The sequence below is a fragment of the Chrysochloris asiatica genome, unplaced genomic scaffold, assembly GCF_000296735.1.
Source record: "Chrysochloris asiatica unplaced genomic scaffold, ChrAsi1.0 scaffold00081, whole genome shotgun sequence".
NCBI lineage: Eukaryota > Metazoa > Chordata > Mammalia > Afrosoricida > Chrysochloridae > Chrysochloris > Chrysochloris asiatica.
The window spans coordinates 9110247-9130595 of NW_006408599.1; the positions used below are offsets into that span (position 1 = coordinate 9110247).

At 39.8% G+C, this 20349-nt stretch overlaps 1 protein-coding gene across 4 annotated transcripts in view; it reads left to right on the forward strand.

The window, feature by feature from the left end:
• ASTN2 (astrotactin 2) overlaps nucleotides 1–20349 on the forward strand; it is a 1331668-nt gene that overhangs the window by 1291863 nt on the left and 19456 nt on the right. For all 4 annotated transcript variants that reach the window (XM_006865679.1, XM_006865678.1, XM_006865680.1 and 1 more), the window contains 2 exons: nucleotides 9619–9719; nucleotides 16215–16398. In XM_006865679.1, coding sequence (XP_006865741.1) covers nucleotides 9619–9719; nucleotides 16215–16398 — 285 coding nt within the window. The remainder of the gene's footprint in view (nucleotides 1–9618; nucleotides 9720–16214; nucleotides 16399–20349) is intronic.

Genomic DNA, 20349 nt, shown 5'->3' on the forward strand with positions numbered 1-20349 from the left:
GCAGATCATCAGCCTTGCATTCAGCAAATCATTGTAATGATTACAGTTCCTCCATGCACCTTTGTTGTTGCCTCCATACACCTTTGTTGTGGTTAAGTGCCATCGAGTTGGTTCTGACCCATAATGACCCTGTATAGGGCTTCCAAGGAGCAGCTGGTGAGAACGAACCTCTGACCTGTCAGTTCAAACAGCTTTGCAGTCTGGCTCATTAACCCACAGTGCCACCTCTTCTATTACCTTTTTTGCTTTTTTTTGATGTACACATACTACATTATTGACTCCATTTTACTGATACAGAAGCACAAGGCTTTCTGCGATAATGGTAGTAAGAAATGCACAGAGTTATGGACAATCTCTGTCCTTCAGACTCCAAACATAGGACTTATTTCATCCCTATTCTTGCCATGGGAAGGCAAAGATAATGGATTGCAACTTTACGTAAAACAAACAAAAATCCTCAAACTAGACCAATAAACAACATCATGACAAATGGAAAATAGATTGAAATTGTCAAGGATTTCAGTTTACAAGAATATGCAATCAATACCTATGAAAGCAGCAGTCAAGAAATCAAACAACATATGGCCCTTGGCAAATCTGCTACACTTTAAAGTGTTAAAAAGCAAAGATGTTACCTTGAGGGGTAGGTGTGTCAAGACATGGTATTTTTAGTTGCTTCATATGAATACAAAAGGTGGACAATGAATAAGGAAGACCAAAGAACAATTGATGCAATTGAGTTATGATGTTGGCGAAGAACATTGAATTCTAACTGTGAACTGTCAGGTGAATGAACAAATATGCCTTGAAAGAAGTATAGCCAGACTGTTTCTTAGAAATGAGGGTGGCAACATTTTGTCCTTCTTGCTTTGAGCATGCTATCAGAAAGAACCAGTCCCTTTAGAAGGACATCATACTCGATAAAATAGAGGGTCCAAGAACAGCCAAAAGACCCTCAATAAGATGGATTGACACAGTGGCTACAAGTTTGGGCTCAGAGTGACAAGTGTGTTATGATGGTGCAGGAACAAGAACGTTTCATTCTGTTACATTAGGGTCACTAGGTGTCAAAACCGACTCAATTACACCTAAAAGCAACGACAATGTAGTGCCCACATATGAATCCAACTTGGTGACCTTTGCTTGGCACCCCTTCCTTCGTTCTAGACTTCGGAAAAATGCAACCTTAAAAGATACTATGGAAGAAACTAAAGACTTTAGGGTAGGGTGTGGGAAGAAAAGCAGTGTTATTGTTGAAAGAGTGGCATTGGGTGGTTGTGTTCTCTTCCTTGTAAGGGTAAAATCTCTTCCTTGTCAAAAGTTGGGAACATACAGTGCATCCTCATAAAAATTCTAACCTTCCCTGTATTATGGCTCAAGACGCAGACGGGACCAATGAATACTTAATAGTTCCATCTATTTAGAAAGAGCTGGACTGGACTTTGACTATGCTGAAGCCTGAATGAACTAAAACTATTATCTGTGCAGCCTTGGGGAAGCTTATTCATATTGCCTTGGTTCACCTTTCTTCTTGTAAAATCAATTTAATAATGTATACTTCTTAGGAAGTTATGAATAGCACAGAAGACAGACCATGTGAAAACTCTCAGTAGCGTGTGTGGTACAGAGTAGGTATTCAGGAAGGGTGTGTGTAATCTCAAAGTCACCGTCACATCCATTTTGACCATGTAGTCTTCACAGCAGTCCCTTCGGATTATCAATGGATAATTGAGGTACAGAGAAATCAGATAATCTGATCAAAGCCACACAGCTAGGTAGTGATAGTGCTAACCCTTTATATCACACTATTTATATCATACATGTTATTGCTGTTAAATGCCATCGAGTCGGTTCTAAGGCTGTAAATCTTTGCAGAAGCAGAAAGCCTCATCTTTCTGCTGCAATTCTACATCCTTCCTAGTGAATGCTTTTCTTAAAAGAAAAAAAAAAGGAAGAAAACGAAAACTAAAGTCATTTAAAAATTATTGCTTTTATCTGGATTTCAGAGAGCCCATCTAGTATATAATAAAGATATAAGAAAAAAAAACAACAATTTTCTTTAAAGATCACAAAAATACAAATTGGACTGGAATAACTAAGTCTTCCACGCTTAATTTACTTCTTGACTTGGACCCATAAAATTAGGCTGTCTGCTTTACCCTAAAACAACCTATTAAAAAATGAACAACATCCTCCAACTAAGAATTATGGGTAGTCCAACTCTGTGTTATCATGTAGTCCACTCCTTGGAAAAAAGAGGTCACGAAGCAGATGGAGGGTGAGGAGAAGAAAAAAACAGATTCGAAGGAGAGGAAGAAAAGGAAGGGAAATGATAAGAAGTGCTACTATAGTCAAGCCAGGTGTCAACCCGAGTAGCCTTTTCAAGAGGTTTCCTTCATGTCTGAGAGAATGAGTCCAGACAGATCATTTATATATTTTAATATCTAAATTCCTTGACTCATTCACTCTTTGAGTCTTAGTGTGACACTATAGGATAAGAGCTGGACTGCTAACTGCAAGTTTGGAGGTTCAAACCCACCAGTCACTACTTGGAAACCCTGTACAGGGTTGCTATACATTGAAACGAACTCAACTGTACTTAATAATAACTCACTCTTTAAAGGCTTTCTGGGTGGGGAGGGCAAGGATCATTATCATTTAGACTCTTATGAGAGATTGACACCCCCAGGATACGCAGCTGATGGGAGGTTGCCAGTTGCCCTTGAGCTCAAACACAAGGCTTAGTCCAGTGTTTTGAATGAAGGAAGAAGAGAGACACCTGAAAGAACATAAAGGAAGGGATGATCTTTTAGTGAAACACCTTGTAGCACTGCAACCATGTCTTTGTTTACCTGACTGTCTCCTAGCTTTTCTGTGGTGCTTTCTTGTTCTTCAATGTTTCTCCATGGCATAGCAGATTGCTTAGCCCAGGGCAGGAGCTCTTGTGGTTGCAGATACACATACGGTGGGGCTGCTGTGGTAATCACTTCTGCCTCAGGTATTGGAGATGTTTGTTACACACTTTAATGGTGAATCAGTGTAAAGTTGTTGAATTTTAAATGTGCATACTTCAGTATTCCTTTTGGAAAACTAGTGTCTTAGATACTCTGCTCATGTTCAGTGAAGTTGGAGATCTGTTGTTGTTAGTTGTTGAAAGGATTCTGAGTCAGAGCACTCTCAAGTGTTCAGAGCAGAACTGCTCTTTTCTGTTACTAGTCTGGTGCTTAACCATTTGTGCCTCCCAGAGACTCCAGTGGAGAAATTGAATTCTGACTTAATTCTTTCAATCCCATGAGATGGAAACTTTGTCCACATTTTACAGATAAAGAAACTGAAGTTCAATGGCTAAGTCATTGTTTGCCTAGTCTCTGTTGTTGTTGTTAAGTGCTTTGAGTCAATTCTGACCCATAGCGACCCTGTATAGGGTTTCTGATCTCTGGTGGAGTCTAAATTCAAACTGAACAGTTTGATTTGCAAGGCCATGCTGTTTGTCCTAGACTCCAGTGGAGAAAGATTATGAATGGATAACACCAGTTTGGTAAGTGGGAAAAAATACTCAGCTCCTAGAATATTAGATCAAATTGATCTCACAGAGGTGATCTTGATTCAGCTCCCTCACTACAGATACTGGGAGTCAGAAACCCAGAAAAGGGCAACTCGGGGTCTCTAGCCATTCAGTCCCTCCGAGCCGGAGCTGGAGTTGGAACTCAGTGTTTTCCCACCACCCTAGACTGTCACTTTATGCTGGAAATGGCAGAGAGGGGAATGAGGTGGGGGTGTGTGTGAACTAACGGGAAGTTGTTTGCCAAAGCTGTGTGGGGGGAAGGAGCCTTTTACAAGACCAGGGCCTCTGGCCTGGAAACATCTGTTTCCCTTCAAATCAGTGAGGAGACTTTTGCCTCCCCAAAATGCCTAAATCATGTGGTGGCTGGGGAAGAGCAAGAGTTGGCCTGGAGACTTCAAACACATTCTACCGTACTCTCGGGGACCTGGGCCTGACGTGGGCCTCTGGGGCTCTGTCCCTGTTCTTACCCCCTGTCAGATCCGTGAGAAGCTCTCACCGCCAATTAACTTCTCGGTTTCATTCTCTCACCCCTGCTGCGAGGGGTCTGGGGGTCTTGGATGGGACCAACAACAGCTTCCTTTCCACCCACCCTTCTCTGGTCTCCACTAGAACAGCTTACTCCAGGTGGGAGGTGAAGGCAGAGGCTTGGGCAGTGGCATTGTAATAACATTAATAAAAATAAAAAGAACAGCAATTGCTTATTTAGTGTTTAGCATATGCCAGGCATCATGCTAATCACTTTTTGTACAGCATCTCACTTTATTGTAACAGTTCATCCTATACGATGAGTCTTACTGTGATGATGATTCTTGTTTTACAGGTGGACCTCACATAAGCCAATAAATGGAAAGCCAGAATTGAAAACCAAATTATCTGCTTCCAAAGGCATGATCTTAGCCATCACTTGTAATGGCTGTTCAGTCTAGTGATCTTTTGTTCATTTTACAGATGGGGAAACTGAATTTCAGAAAAGGGGAATATGACCTCATCATTGATTGAGTGATGCATTCGTTTATTCTATCATTCAGTTAGTCATTCTGGCAAGTATTTGCTGAGTGTCTATGTACCAGGTGTATGTGCTCAGGATATGGTGATAGCCAGAATAAGATTTCTGCCTTGGAGATGTGAGCATGCTCATAGTGCAAGAGAGAGCGGAACAGACACTTATTTAGCCAGGAAATATGTAGAGAGAAAGCAGAAGGGTCAAACAGGCTTCCAAGAGGCAATGAAGTTTGAGTTGATGCTTCAAGGACAAAGTGGAGAGGATGAAGCAAAGAAAGGGGGAAAGGGCATTCAGAGAGACAGTACAGCATCTCTAAAGGCAAAGAGATGGGGCACGTATTCCAACACCATTGTCAGATGGCTCTCCTATGAGACAAAGTAGGAAGGGAATGAATGGACATCAAGGAACTGGATTGAGAGCTCCATGGAAAGGGGCTCTTGAATTTTGTCCTGAGGTTGACAAGGAAACATTGGGGAAATTCTTCACATTTAAGCAGCCAGTTCTAAGGTGTTTTACCATGAAATTATTCACTTGAACCTCCCAATACGCCCGACCGTCGAGCTTTAGGCACCCAAGATCTCAGATGTTGTTGTTGTCGTTGTTAAGTGCTGTCGAGTCGATAGTCTGCAAGAAATCTGGGAAATTAAACTCAGATTTTCAGCCACCTTGCTCAGTATTCTTTCCACCGAAACAAGGGCAACGCAGGTGATAGTGGAAAATAGCATGGGTTTGGACCTGGGGCTCCAAATGCCTAAACTGCCCATCTTTCATAGTGAAAAATGTCCCTAAGTAGAGGTGAATTAGCTGGTTGCACAAGATGCACTGGGTAGTGTCTTATCTAAAGGGCAATAGGTCCAAGTCTCTTCAGTGTTTGGGTCTCAGTTTCCCCATCTGTAAAATAAAGATGTGGAGTTAGGCGATGTCTCAGGAGTTCCGGTTCAAATTCTCAGTGAGCCTTGTTTGGCCTCAGAGGGGAGAGAGAAGATTGTAGAACTGTGTAGAGGGTAACAGACATCTTTCCTGACCCCTGAAAAGCTCAGTCTGTGCTCTCTCTCTGTCTCTTTGCAGTCCTCCTCAGCCCTCTGCCTCTCTTCTTTTTCCAGATCAGGGGCCGCCAATTTCTCTCCTTCACAAAGATCCTCTCTAGATTCTCCCTGATCTCCTAACAACTTTCAGATGTGTCTCTGGAATAGCTCTACAATTACAGCTGAGACAGGCAGAAAGTGCATGGCCTTGTGACTTTTGACCTAGGCCTGTGAGGTTGACATCCTCCCCTTTCTCCATCCCATGGCAGGGTGGCCTGAGGCCTCTTCTATCCTGAAGCCTCCACTGATATGTTTGGTTATTCTAATAACAAAAATTGAAGCTAGCTTTTAGGGAGAAAGATTGATCACTATATCATTGAATCTTGATATTTAACTTGTGGATTATGGATAATTTCACTCTGTTTTACAGGTAAGGAGACCAAAGTTCAGAGAAGTGAAATGACTTCTCAAAAAATGCTCAGCCAGCCACTGGGGAGAGTAAGGATTCTACCCAAGTTTTATAACTTCAAAATCGAAAACTTCATCCCCAGCATGTTGTTATTCATGCTGCTTAGTTAAACAAAGAGGTGATCCTAGACCCCCTTAGTGAAGGAAATGTGTAACAGAAGTATGCTAGAAACTTAAGTGACCAATGGGAAAACAGAGCTAGGAAAATATTCCCACTCCTGATGTCTCGAGCTGTATATTTTGAATGTGTACTTTTCACTAAGTGGTCTTTATATGGTTTTTATAATAATGTGTACCAACCTCGTTTCCATGTGCCACCCCATGCAATCCTTAAAATAGCCATGCACTTTTTGTATCGGTATGTCCATTTTATTAACGGAGAAATTGAAATTGAGATATGAAATGTGACGTAGTCAATTGTACCAGCATTTATTGAGTGACTACCAACCATCCCGCAGCATTCATCTGTCAGTTGGTCATACTGTGGTTGCTTGTACATTGCTGGGATGTTGGTATTTTAAATGCCAGCAAGGGCACCCATAGTGAGTTTGGACAAAAGTATTTAATAATTTTTAACTTTTTTATTGTGAATTGGGTGAAGGTATAGAAATTAGATCATCAGTTTTACAGTCAACAAGTCATACACCGTTTGTTCCGTCTCATTGATTGCAATCCCTTCAGTGAAGCATCACTTATCCCACTTCCTCCCTGTAGTTCCTGTTCCCATTCCTCCTTCTTTTCTAACCCTTCTGAATTTTGACCTTGGGTAAATGCTGCCTTTTGATCTCAAATGGTTGATCATTCTAAGGTATGTGATGTGTACCTCACTAATGTAATTTTTTTGTCGTTACAGACCTGTCTATTGTTTTGGTAGAAAACGGAGTCACCGGGGTTCTTCCCAGTCTCTGTTTGACCCGTAAACCTGGTCTCTTTTATGATTTTTAATTTTGTTCCATACTTTTCTCCTGATGAAAACTGAAGACATGTGGAAGCAATTATTGCAATGCCTGAATGGACCACACGAACACCATTGCTTAAATTTCTGATCGTCAATTTTCTTTTCTGAAAGTTGGAGATAATGAGAGTACCATTTTAGTAAATTTTCATAAAATCAGGAAAACACATGAGATAACCATGCCTCAATATAGTTTAGGCTAAACAAGTCCAGCTGTAGTGCTAAAGGATAAGCACCGGACTACTAACTACAGGGTTGGGAGTTCAAATCCACCAGCTTCTCCAAAGAAACCATATGCAGGGTCACTATGAGTTGGAACTGACTCTACAATGCTTAATAACAACAGCAAAAACAAGTGTAGCTAGTGGAATTATATTTATATAAAGTTAATTCACACAGACCTTTTAACCAAAGTCAGTAGCTAGCAGTGATTAAATGTGTAGACTTTAGAATCTGACAAGCCTAGGTTTGGAGCTGTAGTCCTAGTAATTGGTATGTAAATCGGTATTAATTTCTTCCCCTCTTAGAGCATCATGTATAAAATAGAGTAACAATACCTAATTTTAGGATTGTATAGGTAATTGATTCTGTTTATGCAGATAAAATTGTTCAGATTGACCCACAGTAAGGTTTTACTCTACCTGACCTATTGGCATGGAATCCATTCTGACCATATTGATAGAGTACAACTGACCTACAGTGATTCCAAGACTACAAATCTTTATGGAAGCAGACTGCCACATCTTTCTCCCATGTAGCAGCTGGTGAGTTCAAATCACAGGCCTTTTGGTTATTAGCCCAGGGCTTGACCACTGTGCTACCAGAGCTCCACTAAGGTTTAATAGATACTAACTTGCACACACAACTCCTATTTATTAAGTCTCTATTAAGTCAGTTAAGAACTCACCTTTCTGCAACTTGGCAATTATAATATTATGCCCATTTTATAACATGAAATTAATTATCTCCACTTTTAACCTGAAGGAAGAAGTTTTGAAAAGAAATAGGGCAACTAGAAGCCAAGTATCTTCTACTTGGCACAGAAGCCACTCTTCTTCACATCAGTGTCTTAACTTTTGAAGACTAGTGAGAGAGGATATCATGGTAAAGACACTCAGATGCTCATCTGTTTTATCTAGATTGTTCCTGGCCTCCAACTCTTACCTCCTCTCAAAGTTTTTCTATATCTACACTTTAGCATAGTGGTTTTGAGTTGGGTTACTAACCTCAAGGTCAGCAATTTGAAACTACCAGCTGTTCCATGGGAGAAAGATGAGGATTTCTGCTCACTGTAAATAAAGATTTACAGCCTCGGAAACCCTGTACAGGGTCACTATGAGTCGGAACCAACTCCCCAGCACTCTGTCACACCTTAGAAATTGTTTAAACCAGAGAACCTGAAGATCTAGAGAGATGAAGGGTCAGAGTTTTCTGAAGTAGGCTAGAGACTGCTCTAGAAAGAATGTTGTCCTTGAAATAGATCTGAATCCACCAGGTTTCACTTTATCAATATTCCACCTCAAGGCCATACACACTACACCTGCTCCAGCCTGTATGACATTGAACTTCCAATGATATTATAGAGAGGTGGAGATGTGCCTTTTACATAGGATAATACCAACACTTCCCATCATGACGCACAAGGTTCCCACCAACCTTCTACTGCCTCTACCCTTGCTTTAGTTACACCTGCTCTCTGTTCTTCCAAATACCTGGATCCTTCGCTCTCCAGGACCTTTGTAGTTGCTGATCTCCTTATCTTTCCCTCAGAACTTCCACTTATAAGCATACTCTTTCTCATCATTCTGATCTCAGCTCAAATGTTCACTCCTTCCTGAGGCTGTTGTGGACCACTGTATCCTGTTGTTTTTGTTAAGTGCCATGAAATCAGCTCTGACTCATAGGGTTTCTGAGGAGCTTGTGGGTTTGAACCACCAACCTCATAGTTAGCAGTCCAGTGTTTATCCCACAGCGCTCCATCAGGTCTCCAAATATGCCCCTATGTTCACACATTACTCTTTTTCATATAATCCTGCTATATTTCCCCTCACTTCATACTCATCAATATCTATTTATTGCTTACTTTTATTCAAGTAGGGTTCTTGACTTTCTTATTCATATTTATGGCCTTAATACCTAAAATATTTCTAGGCACATAGTTGATGTTCAATAAGTATTTGTCTAAATTAGTGAATCAGCCATACAGGATAACATTGAAGTTCCCTTCTTTGACCTTGGTGTCAAAATCCCTGATTTTAAACCCCTGTTCTGTCCCTACATATCTGTGAGATCGTGGAGATGTATATAATCTAAGTCTTGATTTCTTCATTGGAGAATTGGTTATAATAATTCCTGCCTTCTTGTCTTACTTATTTGTAAATTATGAGGTTAAGTGCAAGTGCCCAGTAGGCAATCCATGCTCAATAAATGTTTTATAATTTTTCTTTTTTTTTTTTTTTCAAATAATTTATCCTTCAGCTTATGCATCCTTGGGTTTATTCAACCACCATGCCTGTGCCTCGCTTTTTGTGTTTCTCCCTCCAGTCTTCAGGACCTTCTCTAAAGTCACAATTTTGTGCTCTGTTTCCTTATTGTACTACAGGTTTACTCTATATGCTGTAGATACACGGGGGAGACACTCAGAGCTCAGCACAGTGACCCTGAGGACAGCCTGTCCACTGGTGGATGACAATAAGGCAGAAGGTAGGTAACCCATTTTTTCACTTTCAAAGCAAATTCCAAATTTCCCCTCTCTCTGAGTTCTGTACCCCAATGTCCCTAGCCATCACCCTCCACATACATAACACATATTGGTGTAAGGAGAAGGAAATAAAGAAATGTAAAGAGCGGTAGAAAAAGGGGGATAAATAATCAAAACTATGAAGAAAATTAAGATTGGTTGGCAACATTTTTTCCAGTGAAAAAACTTGCTTCTCTTTTGTAGAGGTTTTCTCTGTACTGACTTAGAAGCAGAGAATGGTGCAGGGCCAGAGACCCATACTGTTTCTTAGACTGGGCATGTTAGGAACCAGTCGCTGTTTCTCTCTTGTTTCTATGCTAGAGAGGACAAACAACAGACACCCAGAAGGCCATTTTGCTTTGTTGTGCCCATGGCAAACATCACTAGCTGATGACAGCACACTGTCCCATTTAGTTCAGTGGTAGCCTCAGAATCCTCAGCACAGAGTTATAGTCAGTAACTATCAGTCAGAGTAAACATACAAAATGAAACCTTTATGATGTTCCTGGTCCATGAAGTTATAAATTGTTGTTGTTGTTGTTGTGAAGTGCTGTCGAGTCGGTTCCGACCCATAGCGACCCTGTACAGGGTTTCCAAGGGTGTAAATCTTTACGGGAGTAGAAAGCCTCATCTTTCTCCCGCGGAGCGGCTGGTAGTTTCGAACTGCTGACCTTAAGGTTCGCAGCCAGATTCGTAACCATAAATAGCAGGCAAAAAAAAAAAAAAAAAACTTGAAAAATATAATAAATCAGACCCTCATATATTTAGTTCTTGGGTAATGTATAGATACCATTTCTACATCAGAATTAGCAAAAATACAATGATAGCTCATACATTCTGGCAGTTCAACACAAGTTGAGCAAGTTTTTCTAAGTGTCTGGATTAAACAATGCAGTAAAGACATGGTATCCATCTTTTCGGAGTCTGTGTTCTAGGGGAACAGAGTGAACTTTCTATATTTAGTCCTGATAGGGGCAATAATGTTTTGTGAACTACCAGACAGAAAGTATGTTGAGCTATTGATTGGTGTTTATGATGAGGGGATTTGAGATGATTTCCTGATTACCTTTTAAAAGTAAATGTTAAGATTACACATGTACATGACTTAAAACTAAGAAAATTTAAAAAATCACAGTGAAAAGTTAATGTGTGTCCCATCCTGATCCCCAGTCCCCAAGATTCTTCCAGAGGCAATTGTTGTTAGCAGTGACTTGGGAAACTGTGTGTATGTGTATTTGTATACAACACAACAACTATGTGTGTGTGTCTCAGAGCATGGTGGCTCCATACAATAAGCACTGGATGGCGAAGCACAAAGTCCATAGTTCGAGCTCACCAGTCACTCCATGAGAGAAAGATGAGGCTTTCTGCTCCCACAAAGATTTTCTTTTAAAATGTCTCAGAAACCCTATTCAAGGTCACTATGAGTTGGAACCGACTTGAAGGCACTTAACAACAACACAACCTAAATATATATATACACGTGCCTTCAAGTTCTGATGTAAGTATGAGGGAGAGTCAAAAATTATCCACACTCTGATTCTATTAAAACTCCCATCTGTGTCCACGATTGATGACAATGTTGATCATGCATGTGAAATGATGCTGCTGAATAGAGGAGTGACAGTGGATTATGTGGCAAATCGTTTGAAAATGAGCTATGGCTCTGCCTATGAAATAATCGACAACAAACTTGGGTTTTGAAAAATTTGTGTGAGATGGGTACTAAATCAATTCAAGGAAGAGCATAAACAGAAACACTTAGACATCTGGAAACAAAATTTGGACCTATACTCAGAGTAAGGTAAAAGTTTATTTTTAAAATCGTTACTGGTGACAAGACATGGATTCATGAGAGTAAACAGCAGAGTATGGAATGGAAACATCCTCAACTGCCAACCAAGAAAAAGCTCAAAAGTAAAAAATCAGCTGGAAGATTGATGCTTACAGTTTTCTGGAATTCTCAAGGGCCAGTATTGGAACACTATCATGAAAAAGGTCTACAATCAACAGTGCTCATTACAGTGAGATGCTCACTGAAGATCTGAAGCCTAAACTTCAGATTAAATGCAGTGAACTGCTATCCAAGGGCTTTGTGACCTTGCTTAACAATGCATGTCCACACACCACTACCCATATACTGTTGACACTCAGCAAAAACTTCATTTTGAGCAAGTCCTGATCTTGCTCCCTTGGACTTTCATCTGTTTGGTCCCCTGAAAGCAGCCCTTCGAAGAGGAAGATTCACCTCTAATGAAGAAGTAAAGACAGTGGTGCATTCATGGCTCACAGCCCAGCCTAAAACATTTTAAAACAGGGAATATGAAAGCTTGGTGACAGATGGACAAAGTGTATTGAAAAGCAAGGATGTATTTTTCTTTTCTAAAAGTTGATTAACATAAATTCTACAGCCAGAATGCAGATAATTTTTGAGTCACCCTTATGTGTATATATGTTGCTGTTGTTGTTATTAAGTACTATCAAGTCTATTCCAACTCATAGCGACCCGATGAGTGACTGGTGAGTTTGAACCTCTGACCTTGTGCTTCAAACAGACCTGGAGGTCGAGTGCTTATCCTACTGCATCACACCAGGACTCTGTGTTTTCTTTGGAATAAAGCACAGGTTTGTTCCAAACAAAACATATATCAACATGCTTCTGCAGTCAGTGGATGGCTGCAAACAAGTTCTGTTAGTAATACGCTTGTCGTAGTCTCCTTAGGGTACCTTCAAGAAAGAAAAGTACAATCAAAACAGGGGTATCTGAGGGACTCTGCTGGATTATTTATATTCAAAGTAGAGATGTCAATTCAGAAGGTTATGGTGATTCTTTTGGGAGATTCTAAAGGGGTGATCTTGATAGATTTTCTTGAAGGATACAGCACAATCACCGAGGCTTATGATAAAGAAGTTTTAAGAAAATTGAACACTTCATTGATGAGACCGAGACCAGGAAAGTTGCACTGAGGAATTTTTTTCCATCAAGACAATGGATTTGCTCATTCTTCAAGGGCTGGCCTAAGAAAATTTCATTGGGAAACCTTCCCCCATTCACCTAACAGTCCTGATCTTGCTCCCAAAACTCAAAGAACATTTAAAAGGAACACAATTTGAGTTACTTGAAGATGCCAAAACAGTTGTGTTGTGGTATCATTTAAAGAGTGCAGAGATCTTTGAGGACAGTTCAGAGAGCTGAAAACACTGTCTTCAGAAGTGTATAGTCCTAGATGGAGGTTATTTCAAGAAATGATAGCTTTGCATTTTTATAACTCCATTTAAAAATGGTTCTATGATAGTGTAGCAATATTTTTTTTTACTTCCCTTCACATAGCATGCACGTTTGATATTTTTAAGGAGTATTTCACTTTTTTCTATAGTGGCTGTACTATTTCATATTCTCACCAACAATATATGAGTAAACCAGTTTTTCTGCATCCTCCCCAGCTTTTGGTATAGTCACTGTTTTTGTTGTATGTGACAAAATAGATATAAAAAACATTTGCCATTTCAACCATCTCTACATGTGCACCTCAGTGGCATTCATTATGTTTCCCCAGGTTGTCTAGCTACCATCACTCTTTCCAAATGTTTCATTATGCAATAAGCACTCAGTACACCATAAATAATAAATAGTCTCTTCAATAAATGTTGCTGGGACAATGGAATCTCCACATGTAAAGGAATTAAATTGGACCCATACCTCACACCATATATGAAAATTCACTCAAACTGGATCAACAATCTAAATGTAAGAATTAAAATCCAAACACACTTAAAACAAAACAAAGCGGTAATTGGCATCTATCTATGTGATTGTTTTCACACTGAAATATTTAGATTTTCTTCTCCTTTCCTTATGTGTATATTTTCAAGATGTTTTATTTGTAGTGATCATCAGGATTACAGTTAACATCGTAAATTTAAATCAAACCTAGTTTAAATGGATATCTTTTTTAACTCTAGTAGCATATGAAAACTGTATTGTCAGAGAGATTCTGTTCCCTCTTTATGTAATTGTTCTCATAAATTACATTTTTATAAAACATGGGTCCAAGCACATAAATTTATAATGAAATTTTATCCACTTGTCTCTTGTCTTGTAGGGCATAGTTACTAAAGTTACAAAGCAAAAATATCATAAAATTTGTCCTTACATGCGTCTATTAAATTACTTTTATTGGTGATCTTCCATTTCTCTCTACCTCTTTTAGTTATGTAGCTATTGTCTAGTGTCTTTTCAGTTCCATCTGAAGAACTCCCTTTAGCATTTCTTGTACCGCAGGTATAGTAGTTATGAACTCTGTCAGCTTTTATCTGGGATTATCTTAATTCTTGAAAGGTATTTGTGCTCGCTATAGAATTTTTGGTTGACATGTATTTTCTTTGAGCATTTTATATGTGTCATTCCTTTACCTTCTGGCCTCCAAAGTTTCTGAGGAGAAATTAACACTTAATCTTATTGAGGATCCATTATATATGACAATTTGCTTTTCTTTTGTTGCTTTCATGATTTTGAGAGTTTGATTATAATGTGTCTTTGTGTAGTTCTCTTTGTATTTATCCTACTTGGAGTTTGTTGAGTTTCTTGGATTTGTAGATTAATTTCTTTCATAAAAGTTCAAACTATATTTCTTTAAATATTTTTCTGTCCTTTTTCTTCTTCTTCTGGAATTCCTATGATACCAATGTTGGTTCTTTTGATAGAGCCAAACAGTTTATTGGTGCTGTAGGTTAATGTGCTGGACTGCAAGGTCGGTTTGAACCAAAAAGCCGGCAATTCAACCTCACCAGCCATTCCTTGGAAACCCTATACAGGGTCACTATAAGTCAGAACTGATTCAACGGCACTTAACGACCACAACAACACAGCTTTATTAGGGTTTACTCAGATTTCTTGATCTTATTTCCTTTTTGCACTTGAGACTCAATAATTTGTATTGCTTATCCTCTAGTTCTCTGATTCTTTATTCTGACAGTTCAAATTTAACATATAACTCTTCCATTCTTTTTTATTATTATTATTTTTATTATATTGCTATATGCTAGTAATTCTATTTTATTCCTTGTTATAGTGCTAAGTCTTAATTGATTTTTAAAATTTTTGTTAACATCACTTTTTCTGATTTCCTTTAGTTCTTTATTCCTGTTTTCTTTAGTTCTTTGTACTTATTTAATGCTGTTGTTTTGAAATTTTCTAGTCTGTCCATTATTTAGTATTCCATAAAGACAATTTCTCTTCTTTCATCTTGGACTATCAGCAAAATGGACTCTCGTCATTTTCAGTTTCTTTCCATGTCTGTGATCATTTGTTGAATTTGTGATGATTCCTACCATGTAAAAGCCACCCTTGGGCTAATTATTGTGATCCTCTGCTTACTTTTTTGAGTTCTTGCAGAGTTAAGATTCCAGGTGTCTAGTTGCTCTCCTTGGAGCTCATATGAGAGTTTGGATGTTAGATCTACTTATATCACCATCTTCACAGAAGTCCACAGGTTTTGATTAAAGTCTTCAAAGCTGAAACAATGGGCCTTCTAGTCAGAGGAACATCCCACAATAAATTTAAGGAACCAACTTGAATACTAGGGATGGCGGAAGTTGGAGTGACTTGGAATGGTGAATAGAATACTCTGTTTTCTTGGGAAGGTTTTTGAATGTGGATCTGCTCAGAATTGATTCCTGAAATGTGTTAGAAATATTACAGAGAGGAGATACTAGAAGAAGGGAGGCCTAGAAGGAGGCTGTTGAGATGGCACTACAGGATAATGTGCTGGACTGCAAGGTTCATTTGACTCATAAGGTCAGTGGTTCAAACCCACTAGCCATTCCTTGGACACCCTATATAGGGTCACTATGAGTCAGAACTGACTCGATGGCACTTAATAGCAACAACAATAACAACTTATCTGTACCTAAATCATAATTATAGTAATGATCAAGCTAGCAATTATGAGCAAAGATGCAGTCCCTGGGTGGTACAGTTAGTTAAGGTACTCAGCTGCTCACTGGAAGGTTGTAGTTCGAGTTCCAGAGGCTCCTTGGATGAAAGACCTGGTGACCTCCTTTGGAGGTCATTTAAAACCCTATGAAGGTCATTTAAAACCCTATGAAGGTCATTTAAAACCCTATGAAGCATAGTTCCACTCTGACACACATGGGGTCACTATGAGTCAGAAATAACTTGATGACAACTGCTTTTAACTTTATGCTAGCCCCTACGTTGAGTACTATACATTTATTTTTAAACTTACTTTTCACAAAGCACCTCCAGAGTAGGTATCATTTATCTCCTGTTGATAGATTTAAAAAACCCAATCAAGCAATAGCATATTCAAGATGAAATTAAGGTGTGTCTACTTCTGAGAACCATGTATCACTGTCTTTCTTGTTATAAACCATGTTTCAATCCTCACTTTTTTGTAACTGCCCAATAATCTGTACCTCTGTTTCTTCCCTCTCAGAGATAGCTGACAAGATCTACAATCTGTACAATGGATACACAAGTGGAAAGGAACAGCAAACTGCCTATAACACACTGATGGAGGTCTCAGCCTCTATGCTGTTCCGAGTCCAGCACCACTACAACTCTCACTATGAAAAATTTGGAGACTTTGTCTGGAGGAGTGAGGATGAGCTGGGGCCCAGGTATGAGGTTATGAGTGTGGACGGTGGGGTCAATTCTTATTTACATTTGACTTTGATGGACCTTTGTTCCCCATAGACAGAGAACAGATTTCATCAAATAAATAAGAATGTTGGTCACATCATTATGTCAGGGTTGAACATGGGAAATGGGCATGGAGAATGAAAGAATCATCTAATTTTAGTTTCTCGGTTTCCTCAAATGTCAGATACAGAGGGACTTCAGCACATTTTGGATCAATTCCTCTCTTTTCTCTACCTCCCATCTCCAGTTTTATATTGGAAAACTTAGGTATCTCCAGGGGATATATTCTAACCAAGCAGAGTGTCACAGTGGCAGAGCTATGGCTCCTAATCCATGATGGTTCTTTCCACCCCATTAAAATGCAAGGTTTTATTTTGAAGCAAAGTACATAGTTATGATCTTGACTAAGGTTCATTAGTGCCCATGATTAAATACACTTGTGAATTCAACAAGTATCAGGTTGATTTTTATCCTTATCAGTGATTGTACCATCCCCTGGGTTAGGTGCCATGGTGACTTCAAACTGAACCAAGCCACAGTTATTATCCTCTGAAGTTTCATAAAGTAGCATATGAAATGTTAGTTGCATTTTACTTCTTGCATTTTTACAGCAACGTTTATTCACTCAGTTGGCACATATTTGCTTAGTAGTACCTCTCACATAAGGAGCTCTGGTAGCGCAATGGTTACGAATCGGGCTGCGAACCTTAAGGTCAGAAGTTCGAAACTACCAGTTGTTCCATGGGAGAAAGATGAGGCATTCTGCTCCTGTAAAGATTTACAGCCTCAGAAACCTTGTACAGGGTCTCAATGAGTCGGTTCCAACTCCATGGCACATAACCACCACCACCACCACCTCTCACATGGTGGTTGTTGATGATAAGTGGTAAAAAGGTAGAAAAAGTCTCTACCTACACAAATTACTGTTGACTGGGTAATGTCAACAATTAAATACACAATTACAATGAAGAGGAATAATAAGTGTTATGACAGCTTAGACTTTGGGAGGACATGAGAAGAGCCCTGATAGTGTAGGGTTGAACTTTGGGCTGCTAAACTGTAAGGTTGGTGGTTCAAATTCACCAGCTGATCTGTGGGAGAAAAATGAGGCTGTCTGCTACCATAAAGATTTCACAGTATCAGAAACATTAAGGGGCAGTTGTACCCTGCCCTGAAGGTCACTATGCATTAGAATCGACTTGATATTAATGAGTTTAGTTTACTTATTTTGGGAACATTAGTCATAAGCACCTATCTAGTCTAGGGAATCCAGTGAAAGCTTCCATGAGACTCTGAGACACCTAAAGAGTGAATCAGGGTTAGGCCCGTGGACAGGGAAGAGTATGTTGGGTTGAAGGACTAGCCTAGAAGTGCTCAGAGAAGAGACTGTTAACATTAGGTTTGATTTTCTTTTTGCTCAAATTTTGCCCATTTGCTGGCTGCATTAATGATTATTTGCCATACATATCATCCTATTTGTATACTTTATTTATATTTTTCTTTATTAAGTGGAACAATTTCTTTTTCAAAATATACTTGAAAAGAAAGCACTCTATCATATTATAAAGAAAAAAAAATTATTTTTAATTGAAAATTAAACCTAAATGTACAATATAATGGGGGGTAGGAGAGGAGACAGAAAACTATGTTGTGTAAGGAAGATTAATAAGTGTTATTATTAAGTGCAGTCAAGTTTGTGCCTGCTAATAGTAACACCATATAGAGAGTCCTGGTGTGACGCTGTGAGTTAATGCCCTGGACTGCAAAGTCATTTTGAACTGCAGGATTGGTGATTCAAGCTCACCAGAAGCTTCTCAGAAACCCTATACAGGGTTGCTATGGGTCAGAACCAACTCAGCATCACTTAACAACAACAACAAAGAAGGGGAAGAAATGAAAAGTGAGTCAAAGACTTTTCCGTGTGAAGTTAATTGTTGAATACTCATCTTGAGTACCACCCCAAATCCTTTCCAGTAACCCAGAGGGACACTTGTTGTTGTTGTTAAGTACCATCAAGTTAGTTCTGACTCATAGTGACCCTGTATAGGGTTTTCAGGTAGTAACTAGTGAGTTTGAACCTCCAACCTTGTGGTGCAAGCGGACCTTGCGGTCAAGTGCTTTATCCCACTACATCATACCAGAACTCCAGGGGAACACCTACACTCGGTAAACACTGTTTGGAGGAACTGAAAGAATTTCCATGTAGTTGGAGCAAAGTGCCAGACACAGGAGTGGTAAGAGATAAGAAGAGAGAGAGGTCAGTAGGGGCCAGATCCTGAATGCCCTTTAAGTAGGGTTAAGGAGTTTGAATTATCTCCTGAGGGTAATGAGAAGCTTTTCAAGTGTTTTTTTTTTTTTTCACTGGGAGATGATATCATCAAATCTTCCTGCAAGAAAGACAAGTTTGACTGAAGTTCTAAGAATGGACTGTGGAGTTAGGACAAGTAGGAGACAGGGAGGCCCTAGAGGCTGTTATGGTAATGGTGGGGAAACAGTATGGTAGCTCCAGCCAGGTCAACACCCAGGGCATTGTAGAAAACTGCATGACTTCCTTAAATACTTACTGGACAGCACTTCATGATTGAACAAGTTTCAAAATGATCCTGTTAACTGAGCCAAGTAGGCTGTTGTTGTTGTTAAGTGCCACCGAGTCAGTTCCAACTCATAGCAGCCCTGTTTCTGTTTTCTGAGACTTTAACTCTTTTTGGCAGCAGAAAGTCTCATCTTCCTCCCATAGGGTGGCTGGTGGACTGAAATCACCAACTTTGTTATTCTCAGTCCCAAGCTTATTCTACAGAGTCACAGGCAAAATAGGACGTCCTCCCATTTTATGGATGATAAAGAAATAGTGGTCCCTGGGTTGTACAAATGGCTTGCACTTAACTACAAACCTAACAGCTGCTCCTTGGAAATCCTGAGTCGGAACCAACTCCATACCACTTAACAACATTAATAACTAACTTCAAGGTTGATATTTCAAAATCATCCAGCAGTGACATGGAAGACAAATCCCATAGCAACCCTGTATAGGGTTTCCGAGGAGTGGCTGGTGATCTTGAACCACTGACTTTGAGGTTCAAACTGACTTTGAAGTCCAGCACATTAACCCACAGTGCCACACTAGGACTCCATAAAGATCATAGCCATCAAAACCCCATGGAACAAGTACTACACAGGATTCACCCTGAGTCAGAAGAAGCTTAAAGGCAAGATGTTTGGAGTTCAATGAGTTTCTCAGATGCTATGAAGCCCTTCTAACACCTGGCTACAGCCTTCCAAGAATTTGAGGCCCTAGAGGGTTATAAGGTGAGAGTTTGGTTAAGGATCTGGCCTTATCTGTTCTGTTGGGCCTTGGACTGTAACTTTCTCCATCTCACTTGAAAGGAGAGTTTTTTAGATAAAGACCAAAATAGGAGGCAGGCAGAAGGGCAGACCCCCAGCTGGAAGCTGCTGCATTAGCTATTTTCGTGACTACCTTCCTGTGAATGAGAAAAAGCATTCCACTTTACTGGGCTTTCCCAGTGAGTTCATGGAGTTTGGGTGGAAGCTAAAACAGAGCTCCACTCGCAACTCTTGTCTTTACATTCTGCTGAGACCTTTTATGATCCTCCAGAACATAAATCTCTCTGAACAGCCACCTGCCCACCCACAGAGGCAATGAAACCCACTCAGCAGTAAACTGTGATAACCCACTAATCTCTGGTCAACCAACCCTTAGCCACTATCCTCCAACACCCAGCTTCCCCGCACAACCATGTTACTTGTCTTTTTCTCTGCCTGGTCTTTCTAGCCTCTTGAAGCATATCTGAAGTTCCTCCAATACCTCATACTGAAATGTTGGCTGGAACCAAGGGACCTGCATCCTGATCCACCCTGACTGTTGTCAGTGGGTCAACTCAGCCCATGTTGACCCGTACACAGTGGAATGA